The sequence below is a fragment of the Pterocles gutturalis genome, unplaced genomic scaffold, assembly GCF_000699245.1.
Source record: "Pterocles gutturalis isolate BGI_N339 unplaced genomic scaffold, ASM69924v1 scaffold11269, whole genome shotgun sequence".
Classification (NCBI taxonomy): domain Eukaryota; kingdom Metazoa; phylum Chordata; class Aves; order Pterocliformes; family Pteroclidae; genus Pterocles; species Pterocles gutturalis.
Genome location: NW_010133333.1, coordinates 16,284 through 30,223, shown reverse-complemented (window position 1 = coordinate 30,223; position 13,940 = coordinate 16,284). Strand labels below are relative to the sequence as shown.

General features: G+C 40.7%; 1 protein-coding gene across 1 annotated transcript in view; it reads left to right on the top strand.

The window, feature by feature from the left end:
- Window positions 1–13,940, top strand: part of MTOR (mechanistic target of rapamycin (serine/threonine kinase)) — a 58,672-nt gene that overhangs the window by 28,796 nt on the left and 15,936 nt on the right. The window contains exons 28-35 of the mRNA XM_010081195.1: window positions 3,382–3,457; window positions 5,372–5,511; window positions 7,691–7,791; window positions 8,177–8,292; window positions 9,628–9,705; window positions 10,079–10,186; window positions 12,174–12,299; window positions 12,938–13,069. Coding sequence (XP_010079497.1) covers window positions 3,382–3,457; window positions 5,372–5,511; window positions 7,691–7,791; window positions 8,177–8,292; window positions 9,628–9,705; window positions 10,079–10,186; window positions 12,174–12,299; window positions 12,938–13,069 — 877 coding nt within the window. The remainder of the gene's footprint in view (window positions 1–3,381; window positions 3,458–5,371; window positions 5,512–7,690; window positions 7,792–8,176; window positions 8,293–9,627; window positions 9,706–10,078; window positions 10,187–12,173; window positions 12,300–12,937; window positions 13,070–13,940) is intronic.

Below are 13,940 nucleotides of genomic sequence, written 5' to 3'. Positions count from 1 at the left end.
CCTGCTGAAGGTAGTAAAGTTGTTTTTCATTCCCAGTTCGTGTCTGGTTTCTGTTTAAATAGTCTTTATAATATATAAGCAATGGGAGTATATTGCTCTTAAATAGTGTTCTTTTTATGAGTCTGGCTCAGTGTTCTGCATTTTAGCCCTTTGCACATCCAAGACTTACATTTTTATTTGGTATCTTCATAACCAACCCGTAGGTTTATGTAACCTTTCACTACTAATAAAATTCAAAGATTTAAGATTTTTTTGTCCAAGATTTTTATGCCAAGGAGTTTGCCAAGGGTAGTCACTTTTTCCTGTTACTATGTCATTCCATCCCTACAAAATTATTTTTTCATCAGAAGGCTTGTCACATTTTAATATCCCACTCATCGTGATCAAGTGCTACAAATGCATCAGGGCTGGACAGGAGGATTGGATATTATCCTGGCTGCAGTACAGATATTGATTAATAAACAGAGGAGGGAAAATGATACATAATCTTGGTTTTAACTGCCTTTTCACAAAGCTTTCTGTGCCAGTCGCATTTCCTTATGCAGCGGCCCTTTACAGCTGCTGAAGATGGTGCACGTGGACTATAGGAGTTAATGCTTTTGTTATTGTGATTGACGTCAGTTTTAATTCTACTGGCCTGCATTATGGAATTATGCAGTGAGTCAAGGTGAGCCAAACTTGTACAAAACTTCATTGATGAAAATCAGTTTTGCAACTAATTAATCCTCATTTTGAAGGAAAGTGTAAGGATCTTAAAGTTGTTTTGTTGTTTCTTCTAATCACTTTGTTTATTGCATAAAATGTGAAATCAAATGGTGGGTATTAAACAGTGAAATTAGTGCATTAGTTCAAAGTATATAAAAATCTTGTTAATATGACTTAGGCAATCTTGTTATTTCTGTGGAATCCCATTTTAGTAGTCTACCTGCAAACATGAGGGCGGCTCTGTCTTGAAATAATTTCAGAAGATTAAACTTCATATTATTCTGAATTAGGAGCAACTTCAAGGACACCACCCAGTAAATAAAGACTTAAGTTACTGTTTGCTGGGGCAGCCAGCAGCATTGTTTCTATCTTGAGAGATGTTTTCCCACCTTCTCCTTTAATCCAGAAAGATCTTGTAGTTATCTTTTTCCAGATACGAGGAGAAGTCTATCGCCCGAATCTAATCCGGTAAAGTGCCCTGATTGCCAGCAGCAGCACTGTGAGCCAAGCCTGGAATATTAGCCCTTGGGGGACTGGATGCTTCTCTGTAGTGTTCATTCTGTCTGGTCTCCAGCACGATAACTAGAGAACAGCTCTGTTGTGCTTTAAGAGTGTTACAAAATTTAAGAAGATTCTGCCTGGGTGCAGAGCTGGTCAAATCTGCAGGGAGAGGGGCGATGCCTCAGTGGCAGGGAAGCACAGAACGCCGTGATCTCTAATCGTGTATTTTGAATGTGTTAACAGGCCTCCATGTGGAAATGCTTTTCCAGAGAAGTACAGCCTGCAGGCCCGCTCTCAGGTTGTACGCAGAGTGTTGTGGGTCTGTTGAAAACACATTCCAGTCAGCTGCGGTAGTAGTGATTTTTGGGAATTGTCAATACACTTCCAACACTCAGAGCCCACTGAATGCAGTGGATGAGAATAAGCAGAAATCTGAGGTCTTTCAAAACACACCAAAAAACTCCAAAACACAAGTTCAGGACTTAATCCACACACAACTGTGTTTCCCTTAGTCTGTAAAACTGAATGGCAGAACGATGCAGTGATGACCAAGGTTTTATTAGTCTGAAGAAATCAGTCAGTGAATGTTCAGCCGTATTAACAAAGCTCGCTTTGATGCGTGAGTCTTGCTTTGGAGGGATTTTTGTACTTTTCCTGGCAGTTGTATTTCTCTGTGTTTAGGTTTGTTTCTGCCAAAGCAGTGAATGTTATTGCTCCCCCCCGCCCCCCATCTTGTGCATACACTATTTTAATGTGGTACATCAAAACATGAAATAACTGACAGGAGATTTCCCAGTCAGTGGCTTATCCTAGTCCACAAAATTACTTATCTTCACTCACTGTGTGGGCTAGATAATTTGTTACAAGAGAGTAATTTATGATTAATAATGACAACATAGTATTTTATCTACTGCTGTGTATTCTTTTAAATCAAAGTCTTTCTCCTTCCCTTATTTCCTCTCCCTATGCTTAAACCTAGCCGTAGACAGCTTTGAAACATTTAACTCTGCTTTGGACAGCCAAGACAGCATGAAACAAAAAAAGAGTAATTGAGTGCACCAGGGAGCATCAGCAAAAGAGCAGTGCTAATTTTTGAAGTATAAAAGATAACGGCCAAATTTGTCAGGAAGCATTGACAAGAAAGATAAATTGGAAGTAATTAACTGTCTGACATGCTGGAAGCGATGTGTCTGCCAATGGCTCTTTAAATCATCAGGCTATGAAATGTGACAGCCATTTGTCACTTTTATGAGGCGCTGCTGCCTAGCTTTCCCTTGGGAAGCGTGGAGGTAGTGTGTTCTTTGACTATCTTGCTAAAAAAAGGCACAGATGTATTTAAAGTGCTTCCCATTTTCAGGTGCCTGCCTTCTCGAACTGTGATTATGGTGCATTCTTAGCCTGACTAATCTGATTTGAGCTCAAGCCATTCTCAGGTCCTATTTCCAAGAGTATTTTACTTGACCTTCCCAGATCTCCACAGTGCATCTAGGAGCTTGGTTCTTTAGTTGTCAGGAGAGGAAACTTCCACAGACAGAAGAAATACAGCACTCATTTGAAAGTTTTCCCTCTTTTTTCTGTTCAGAGAACTCCCTTTAATAGATTTCCTTGTCTCTTACTAATCAATAGGCTTCTCATAGGGCTAGAAATATGCAGTCATTCTGATGATCACAGGCAAGCAAGGGTGTTTCTGAAAGCTAAGATCTACAGCAACATATTCAGAGACCATTGAAAGTCTCTTTGAATTGCTCGCAGTTGATGTGTTGTTTTATTAGGTTATGCTGTTTCCATTCCAGATGTTAACTAGTATTAATATCGGACTGTAGGGTGTGTTGTAGTACGCTCAGGTATGGGGACATTGCTTTGAACAACTCACGCTTCTTGTTCTCCTGTTCTCTATGCAGTCTGCTGTTTAGGATTGATAATTTATACAATTAATGTTTTGTTTGACAAGTCTTGAGAATACATGCAGAGAATATGTATGCACCTATTGTTTTGCAAATACATAATAATTTTATGTCTTATGTAGTCTGATTATTCATTTGAAAGTTTTAAAGAAAAAGGGAGTGTCACATTGGTGTTTCTAAATGATAGCTTGGTATTATCAAGCAGAAGCTCACACCTGCCCATAAGAATTGCCATCTGTGTTCAATGCTCTTTCTCTTCCTACTTTTTCAGCATTAACAACAAACTGCAGCAGCCAGAAGCAGCTGCTGGGGTACTGGAATATGCCATGAAGCACTTTGGGGAGCTGGTGAGTCCTGCTGGATAACTCTCTTCATGTCTTATGTTTTCTTGGCTTTTTTGTGTGTATGTGGTGGTGGTGCTGTTGCTTTTTTTCAGTCAATCATGTTGAGGTTCTATCCCTGCTTACAATATTGCATCATTCCTACTGAAGGTGCCTTGCTGCCTATGGGATGTATACTGTGAGGTTAGCTGTATACTAGCAAACACTGTATGCAGGTAGGATAGCTGAGGAAGGCTGCAGGAACTTGTGCAAGAACCTGATTTGGAGGAGAATGTAGCAGCTGTCATTGACACTAAATGGATGTGTGGGCAACTAGCAACTTGACAAATTGAAGCTGGGAAGTGAGGAAGTTCCTGTTCTAAGCTTTAAATACTTCAGGGTTTTTGAGAAACTGCATCAATACCTTCCAGGTAAGGATTTGATGGAAGTTATGCCTCTAGCCTCTCTCATCCAGAAGACACATGAACCTGTCAGAGAGTTCACAGATATTATTATTCAGACTAGCAGATTAGCCAGTCCCTTACGGTTTTGACTGCTCACAGAAATAAAATAACCCCGTTCTGTGTTTTTCTCTGCATGAGTTACCTTTTTTTCTTTCTTCTTTTTTATAAGCATTTAATTTGTGTTCAGGGTCTGAAACATTTATGCTCTCCTGCCAGTTCTACTCTGTTAAAAAGGTGATTTTGCAGGAATAATTCTTGCAGTGCTCTAGGGTGACTGGGAAAAGGAAGGCAGCCCTGGAAGCACAGTAGACTGTCCTCTTTCATTAGGAACCACTAGAAAGTGGGAACAAGTATAAAAACAAAATGGTGTAGAATTATGTGTGGTTTTGACCTAGACTGGAAAAGAAGCCCTTTCTGGGAGAAGTACAGACTTCAGAACATCTTTACAGCTTCTTATGATTCCTTGGGTGGATTGAGCACAGCTCTGTTACCTAATTCTGACCTCACTCTTTAGCAGTAATGTAGTTGTAACAGTAAATGTAGTTCAAAATACAGGGTTTGCCAGAATAGGCAGTGAAAAGAAATTAAGAGGAGCTGTGAGCTCTGCTTTGAGGAACTTGCTTGAAATATTATGACTGAGCTGAGAAGTGAAAGGGCTGGTATATAAATGTCCTAAGTGGAAGACCTGGCATGCAGAGTGTGGTTTGTACTGACCCTGCCCACGGGGCTGGGGAAAGAATCTGTTCTGCAGCCTATGTCAAGACATGTGTTGCCAAGGACTGAACTGAAAAACATTGGCAGAGATAAGTATGGAAAAATATTAAGGCATTTTATTTCTTGAAAATTAGAAACAAAATCTAGAAACAAAGCCTGAAGAAAAGTTCATGCAGCTGATAAGGATCACTGCATGGCTTACTTTTCAAGTCTCTGTTACAAACCACAGCCTTTCCTTGGGAGGGCTGTGGTTACATCCCAACATTGTACTACCTGCTGTATTAAAAAAAATGGCCTATAAGTAGCCAGATGCACATTGTGCTTTTCGGGTTTGTGGTTTTTTTTCCCATTCCTGAACACAAGACTGTTGTTTAAATGCAAGCATGTGCAACAACGGGAAGTAGAATATTTTACAGATTTACCCTTTTTCATATTCCACTCACTCCTCCTTTCCAAAAAGAAAAGCACCAGCTACTGAGCTAGTATTTCAGTAGCACTGAATAAGGGGATGATGTTGGATTGATCCCTCTGGTAAACCTGAATTCATTTCTGTGCAGGTTGAGCAATACTCAGGACTTCTGTTTATGCACTAGCTCAAGGCTTTTCTCTGTATTGCAGAAGTCCATGAGGATATTTAGAATAAATAAAGGGCTAAGTGACCACCATAGACACAGAAGTTTTCAGGAAAAGCTGCAGTAGTTAATACAGAATGATGAATATTAATCCCACTATGTATTCTGATCTTTTTTTTCCTCCCCCTTAGGAAATTCAAGCTACCTGGTATGAAAAGCTTCATGAATGGGAAGATGCTCTGGTGGCCTATGACAAGAAGATGGACACAAACAAAGATGATCCTGAGCTGATGCTAGGACGGATGCGTTGCTTGGAAGCACTTGGTGAATGGTAAGATGGGAATACCTGGAGACTGAAGAAAATGGTGCCTTTAAAAATGGTCCCTATCTCTTCTCTGGATGCTGTCATCCAGGTGAATTTTTTTTCTTGAATTCCTGTTTACTCCTCCTTAGTTAATAGTATGAGTATTTCCAGCAACTTCTCACTTTGTTCATTCAAGTCAGAATTGGTAATAACATCTCTAAGCCTTTTGGGACATACCATCTGATAAGTTGTCTCTGAAAGAGAATCTTCAGTCTTGTGATCAGATCAACCCCATTTGTAACAGAGATTAACTGATTAGAGACAGTTTTTGTGAGAGGGTGAGCTGGTAGTGACTTAGAGCGTGCTACTTAACTGGGGACTTCTGTTTTTATGCCTGTTCACTTCAACTGTAAGAAGATAATTGGAGAAGGCATCCTGTGCACTGTAGCATGCAGTTCTACCCAGGGGCATATGTGCTTTGGTCCAGGTTCCGCCTTTCTACTGAACTTATCATGTCACTAGAGCTCTCTCCTGATGGGTCCTGACGTGAACCCATGGGATGGCACACAGTAAGGAGATTCCTCTTCGCTAAAGTCATTTTGCTGCTAGAAAAACAGAGCTATTTGAGAAATCTAATTCTGACAGTATTTTTCTGCTTTTTTATGTTTCTAGATGAGGGTGAGGCTTTTTCAGTAGGAAAAATAGATCGTTTTACTGAGTGTTTCTCAACCATCTTCTCCAGGAGTAGACAGTTCCCACCAGGGATTTACGAACTTTCTCCCTCCTGCAGGACATGTATTTGTGTAAAATGTCCTCTCCGAACCTCCTGCTTCTTCACAGAGCAGTGACAAATATATTACAGAAGGATGCTTTTCTGTTGGAGCTAGATACTATGCATCTGTTGATAGTCTGTAGGGATAAGAGCAATCACAGTCTCACAAGGATGTGTGCTCTTGCTGTTGTGGAACTGCACTCCGTCTCTATGCAGATGTTTTTTACAATTCAGAAGTGCCTTTGCAAAGTGCTGTCTTGCAACTGACTATAAAGACATCATCCTGAGACTGAGGATTCCATGGTTTGGCTGCGGCTATTCTTTAGTAGCGTTCAACTTGACTATTTGTGCTGCTGGCATCTGTTTGGCAGAATAAAGCAGTAAATGTAGAGCTGATACTATGCAGCATCGTTATGTCAGTACTCTGTGCAGTGTTGTTGTGGAAGTACAGCCAAAATATTCTTAGCCATTTGTGTCCTGCTGTAGTTATGTCTGCAAGATCCATACTGCTTTATTAGCATCTGTGAGGGTCCTGATCTACTGCTGTCGCTGGGTTGGCTTGGTTTTTCATTTGTTTTGTTTTTTGGGTTTTGGTTTTGGGTTTTTTGTTTGGTTTTGTTTTTTTTGTCTCCTGGGCCATTAAGCTGTCAGACTGACTATCTTGCCTGTGGCAGCCCATCCGTTCTGTTTGACTAAATCATCTTCCTTTTTGGGAGAGAAGAGGATGACAGAAGAGAAGGCAAGTTGGCCTCCCTCACAATTGGCAGCTCTTCTGCTGCTACAGAGTATCCAGCCTGAGAAATTCTGGAACTGCAACACCCATAGTAATTGGTTTGATTAATGGAGCGTTCACAGTTGATTTAAAATAAATAATATAAAAAATCCTGATGCTTCCTCTCCACTGGAGATGAAAGATTCGGATCCCCTCTGAGACCTTGCCGTGACAAGTCTAATCACTCGGTTACAGCAGCATTGATTCTCTAGCCTCTTCTCAAACTTAGTGAAGTTTTTATCCAAAATGTCTGATAGCAGGAGCCATGCACAAACTATTCAGATCATATGTTCTGTGTACTGACACTTGCAAAAAATTATAAGCATCCCTCGTTTGGTGGTGTTTTCGGTTTTTTCCTGTATTTGTAGACTGGAGTTGACGTTTCAATTCATAAAGTAGGTATTGCTAACTGCTGAGGAACAAATGCAAACTTTTGTCTGGATTTGTGTTTTCAAAGCATAGTGTGCCTTTACATTATTTTCTGATGATAGGATATTTGTTATCAGACTAGCATGTCTGAGTTGGCCAGAATCCTATTCTCCCCTCTCTATAAAAAGAACGATGGGGCTGGTTGTCATCTTATCTGTGGAAAGTGGTTGTTTAACAAGGCAGAACTCTTAGAAGAGGTTTTTTGCTGATCAGAAATTGTGGATTCTTCTTAGGGGGCAGCTCCACCAGCAATGCTGTGAAAAGTGGACACAGGTCAATGATGAAACTCAAGCTAAGATGGCTAGGATGGCTGCAGCTGCTGCCTGGGGTCTAGGTAACGTATTCTTGTGTGGTAGTGTATGACAGCTCACAGTGTGGAAGCACAGAGAGTTTTAACTTACTTCAGAAATCCAAAATATGACAGTAAAATCTAAGAACAATATTATTTCCATTGGGGTATGAAGTAAGTGTCATTCAACGCTGAAGCCCTTTGGAGAACCTGCATTTACAAAAGGTCTCCCAGTGTGGTCTCAAGTAGCAAAGAGACTGCCTTATTGGTCTGAGCAAATAATTGATTGCTTAACTAGTCCCTTTTACTTAGTTTTACATTAAGCCTAGCTCAGCCTTAAAATAATATTAGTAGGCTTTCTCTAGCATAGTTCTATTCTTATCCTGCAGAGAGGGCTGTTGTATTTCTGAGGATATCTGTGTCTCTGCAGGTCAGTGGGACAGCATGGAAGAATACACCTGCATGATCCCGAGGGACACCCATGATGGTGCTTTCTACAGGGCTGTGCTGGCTCTTCATCAGGACCTTTTCTCACTGGCTCAGCAGGTAATGATCTTCCTTGTTGGCTTCCCAAAACCTAGTTTAAAATGAACTAGGGTATATTGCTGCATGGAAAGACATGCTGTTTTAAAGCAGTTGGCTATAACCTATGAATTGCTCGATAATCTTTTTTTCATTGCTGTATTAGGCCTTGGTGATTGAGCTTGTCATGTATTTCCAGAAACACGGCAGTAATATATGTGCTGTAGAGTGTCAGAATGCCTTAGTCATTCTTAGGCTTCTTTGTTCTTGTATCTGTGTTCTAGACAGACAGCACACAAGGATTATCTCAGCAGAGGTTCCGGGTTACAAGGCACTGCTTGATAAAAGGCATTCATAGCATAAGACACACAGAGGATTCTTCCTGAGTGTTCTGTGCACTCCTATCTGTTGCAGCTTTTTCAGTGAAGTGCTCACATATATCACATACCAGAATGTTTGCTCTAATTTTTCTGGTAGCAGTGATAAATCTTTAAATTTTAGATTGAGATGACAAATCAAGGCAAGGAATGAGTCTATTAAACAGCGATATTGGTATGCCTGCTTGTCACAGAGGAGATTTGCAGAGTGGCTTTTTCTCCTCTGTAGAAATAAAGCATGTTTACTTTCCAAGGAAGCTCAAGTACCATTTCTCAGAATTCTGTGCTGGCCTGCCAACTTAGATAAAGGAGTAATTCAGTCTGCTCTGTCAAAACCCGTACATAGATTTTTTTGGGTGATGTGCACAGTAAAATTAGCCAGACATTCAAAGGAGTAGAGTTTGTGATTAACCTTTAACATTTTGAATAGGAAAAACTACAGATGAGTGATTATATAATGACTGGAACCAGAGCAGGTTTTATTTCATGCTTGAAGAGCGTGCCTTAGTTGCAGGAAGAGAAATGGAATTTGCTGTCCTGTAAAATTCATGAAAACCTGTTGGGTTATGTAAAGCAATGAAAGCTGTTTTCTACCATTGTATATCATCAAGAGATGTTTCTTGAGGCTTTTTTTGTAACCAACTCTCTTGCACTAAAATGTGAACTTCTCTTTTCCTCTATAAATGTTATTCATTATTATCTCTACAGTGACAGTATGATTAGAAATACTGCAAACTTTGATTTGGTAGAAAGACAAACTTCAGACTGTGTAGGTGATAGATGAAGCCCCCTAACTTCCCTCGTACCTGCCCCTGGACTCTTTTCCTGTCCATTCTTGCTGTTGATAACATCCTTTCCTGGTTCTTGTTGGGGAATGGGAACAGTGCCAGCTTTCATGAGGTGGAACACATAAATAGCAGTTTCAACAGTTGACTCTAGATAAAACATAACACCTTTCCCCCAATATCTTGTTCTATTTCAGTGCATCGACAAAGCCAGAGATCTGCTAGATGCTGAGCTGACTGCCATGGCAGGAGAGAGCTACAGTAGAGCCTATGGGGTAAGTGTTTAGCTTGGTCTTCATTCTCCTCATTGCTGCTTCACACTTTCTGTAGAAGTTGCATAAAACTCTGAGTAGCGCTTGCATCAAATGTAAGACCTGTGTAGGCCCACAAGCCAAATGGCTCGTGTCAGATAGGAAATATAACTTCGTAGGAGGAGTTTTGGGACAAATTAAACAGTGAGCTCCCTCCCTCAAAAGATTTGACATTTGGAAAGCTTGAATCAGCAGATCGTCTAGATACCAGTATATAGCAGTCTGTACTTTACCTGTTAGGCCGCATATGTACTTAAAATGTTGATGCCAAAATGCTATTCCTTAATTATAGATTTGTTCTGTAGTGATTGGAATGGAATGTGATTGTTTCCTTCAGGCTATGGTATCCTGCCAGATGCTGTCAGAGCTGGAAGAGGTTATCCAGTATAAACTTGTACCAGAACGCCGTGAGATCATCCGCCAGATCTGGTGGGAAAGACTGCAGGTACGTCTATGTGAGATCAAGGATGGAGATGCTGATGTGCTGGCATGAACCGCTTCCCCTTGAGTCAGTGCGATGGCTCAGCAAATCTTTCCATTTCTCTTTCTGTCCCAATAGCATCTGTGTTTACGTGGCTGTATGCTTTCTGTCTCCTTTGCCGTTGTGTTTGTCCTGGTTGTTTGGGCTTTGTTTGTTGATGTTCCTGAGGTGTCTATTGATGTGACAGCACTTTAGTGGGGTGATGTAAGCACTGAAATAGATGTGTACAGAATGGAGACAGTAGTAACATCTCCAAAGCTGCTTATCTTAGTGTTGGATCACACCTGGAAATAGTGGTTTGGATAAAGGTTAGTTTGAACTTTTTACCTGGCTGGCTGCATTTTAGGGAGAAGTGAATTCTCTCACAATCCTGGAAAACTGGACAGAGAATTCACATACTTGTAAAAGATCTTCCTGTTCCTTTTTGACCTCTTAGAACATTTCCAATTGATTAGCCTTGTCATCTTTTAAGAGACCTTTAGCAAAACTGCGTTTCCTGTATTTGAAGAGAAGTTTGTGCCCTTCTTGCTCTAAACAGCAAAAATCCAAAGCACCTCTGAAGATTTAAATCAGACAAATATTTTGAGGCTATTTCCTTACATCCCTACAGTGAAAGTGAACATCATCAGATGAAGTAGTACTTACAGGAATACTGTTTGGAGAGGTGATTCCTCCAAGGGAAGGAGGAAAAAAAAAAAAGGCATAATGAGGGCAAAATGTTCTCATTATACCACATTTTGATACGCTGCCTGGAGGAAGAATTTCTCCCTATGCAGAGTTCCTCACTGTGACTACTATATCTCCCTCCTTATGAAACACTGTTGCTGCTGCATATTTCATAGCTTTTTGGGAAACTGTGACAAAGCTTTTAGTCTCCCATCTGCATTCCTGTCTGGAAAAGCTCAGGAGCGTTCCACTGGGGTGGAGAAACTGAGAGGGACAGGAATGTAATGTCTGAATACAGCTGTTTATAGTTCTGAAAGCAGTACATACAGTTCTTGCACATCTTATAGCTGCTTTCTAATAATTTTAAAATGCTAGTTGGATGAGGTTTATTTAGGTGTTAAGGAACAAGCTTTGCCTAACTTCCCAGCCCTCAATTTTGGGCAAAAAGAAAAAGGGAAAGAAACAGATGCTTTGGTGCTAAGGTGCTTGCTGATGTTGGAAATTCTTTTGTTTCCCTCAAAACTAAAAGTTTAAGTTATCTCTGGATCAATACAAACTTCAGAGCATCACTGTTACCCTGAAGTGCTTGGCCACAACAGTAAGCACTATGTATTTGGTTGTTACTGTCCCTTCCACAATTCTGCGTCTCTGTAGCATCCTCAAATGTTTGAAATACAGACTCGTCCTGCTCAGACTGACAATGTTGTGCCTCTCCCTTCAGACGGACAAGAACCAGACGATGCTTGCACAAGCAGCACAGCAGTTGGAACCGCAGTTTCTGGCAGAACATCAGTTTGGTCATGCCAGCCTCAAAAAGCAACACATGCAAGGGGAAGAAAAAGGGCAATAACAAAAATATCTTTGCAACTATTTGTTTTTGTACCATCTCCATGTTGAGATTTGTCACAGTTTAAACCCAAAATAGACTTTAAAACTAGGTTGAGAAGAGTTAAAAACTCTTGACTTGTTTCATAATTGCAGAAATACCTTTCCCGATTTTTGGATGCATTTCTGCTTTAGAAGCTTTTCTCCTTTTTCCATTAGAGGATATTGTTAGACTGCAAACACTGAGCTGGCTGCAGAGAATAAGAGTTAAGGACTCAGCCTGCTTCACACACTGCAGTGTTAAAGGAATAGCCAGCTAGTTTGTATTGTCAGCCTGCTGTGAACTGTGGGTACCGAAGTCTCTCCATCTTGGGGAAAAGTCCCTTCAGATTCTGAATTGAGGCTCTGTGGAGTAGTTTGGAGATAAAACGCCAACAAGTTCTCTCTTCCTTTTTCTTAGGGCTGTCAACGAATTGTGGAAGACTGGCAAAGAATATTGATGGTCCGATCTCTTGTTGTCAATCCTCACGAAGACATGAGAACTTGGCTGAAGTATGCCAGCTTGTGTGGCAAGAGTGGGAGACTGGTGAGCGTTACCAAGCTCTGCCTCTACAGCAGGTTTTTACGTTGGCTTTGTCATGCTGCTTCAGCCTTGAGCATTTCCAAATACTTTAATTGCCCAACTGGCATGGGCTCTACTCTGAGGAGGAGACTGATCAGAAATTGGTGAAATACTAAAATTGTAACCAGTGTAGAATTCATACGTGTGGCCGTGGTTGTTTTGGGGGGACTAGTTGTGTGCCTGAGGGCCTCAGAGCCAATTTTCTGTTGCATACTATACCTGAAAGTTATGCAGCACTGGTAATTATTACTAATAATTCTCTCTGCTAAAGCATTCTGCATCAAATCTAGAATGTGTTGTTATTGTTGAACATTACAATCCTATTTCAACATTTACCGCAAGATTTATTACCAAAAATACTTGAAACAGACTTCACACTCTCTACTGGCTTCTGAAATGAGACTCTAATGCTGTGATTCCAGTGAAGACACGTGGTTTGTCATGGGATATTCGTATGAGTCCAGGGATAAGGTTGATATGTCTGTGTTTAATCTGGAGGGTCAGATGTATTTCTGAATGGTGAGCAGTTCTGTGGCCAGTATGAAAGGGAGATAAGAATGAGCTTGTTTTAACCTGCTTTTTCTCTTTGCAACTTTCTCCAGGCTTTGGCCCATAAGACACTTGTCCTGCTCTTGGGAGTAGATCCCTCTCGACAGCTGGATCACCCACTGCCCACAGTACATCCCCAAGTGACTTACGCATACATGAAACACATGTGGAAGAGCGCCCGGAAGGTACAAAAGAATGTAGTACTCTGTTTCATGCTCAGGTTTTGTGTGGTACCATGCACGTTAGCTCTTCGTAGTCCCCACAGAGCAAAGTCAAGGCTTTTTGCTCACCTGAAAAAGAGTAACTAATCCCTTTCCTTATTGTTATTCAGAAGATAAGCTTTTGAAATTTTCCTTTAAAACTGTGTAGTGACAGAGAAGTCTTGGCCCTAATTTAATTTCCTACATGGAAAGATTATTTTTGCTAAACCCATATCAGGTACCCAAGGGGTGTAGCCAAGGTTAATGGTCAATAGTAGTTCTACTGTCCTCACCAAGATTTCACTGTGCAGGCTTGGTACTTGACTTTTTGTCCGTTCTGATTGCCAGGTCTCCACACTGTAGCTATGGCCAGGATTACATGCTGAAAGGGGGAAGTGTAAGGGGTTTTGTTAGCAGTTTTAGAGAAGTATCCTGAACAGTTTGTACTTAGTTGCTGAGCAGAACTGACTTTTATTAAGGATATTTTTGAAAATTTCTAACTGAAAGACAGCTGAAAAGTACATAAGGTTTTGTCATGGGGCCAGTTTGGCTCCAAAGAGCCTAGGGTGAATGTTTTTGACATTGCAACACAGGGAGAATTTACATAATCAAATCCAATAAGCTTCAGACTGGATAACTTATCTTTTTTTTTAATATACATTAAAGCCTCCATTTATCCTCATATTCTGCCACATCTTTTTTATTTTTCCTGTCTTTGGGATTGCCAGCACTGGAGCAGAGCCATTGCTATGGGAACATTGTCATGACCTAACTATTCTTTATTTGAATTTAAAAACCAGAAGGAGCTGCTGATGAGGCCCTGTTCTGTTGGCTTTGTAAAACAGTGTAATGGTCT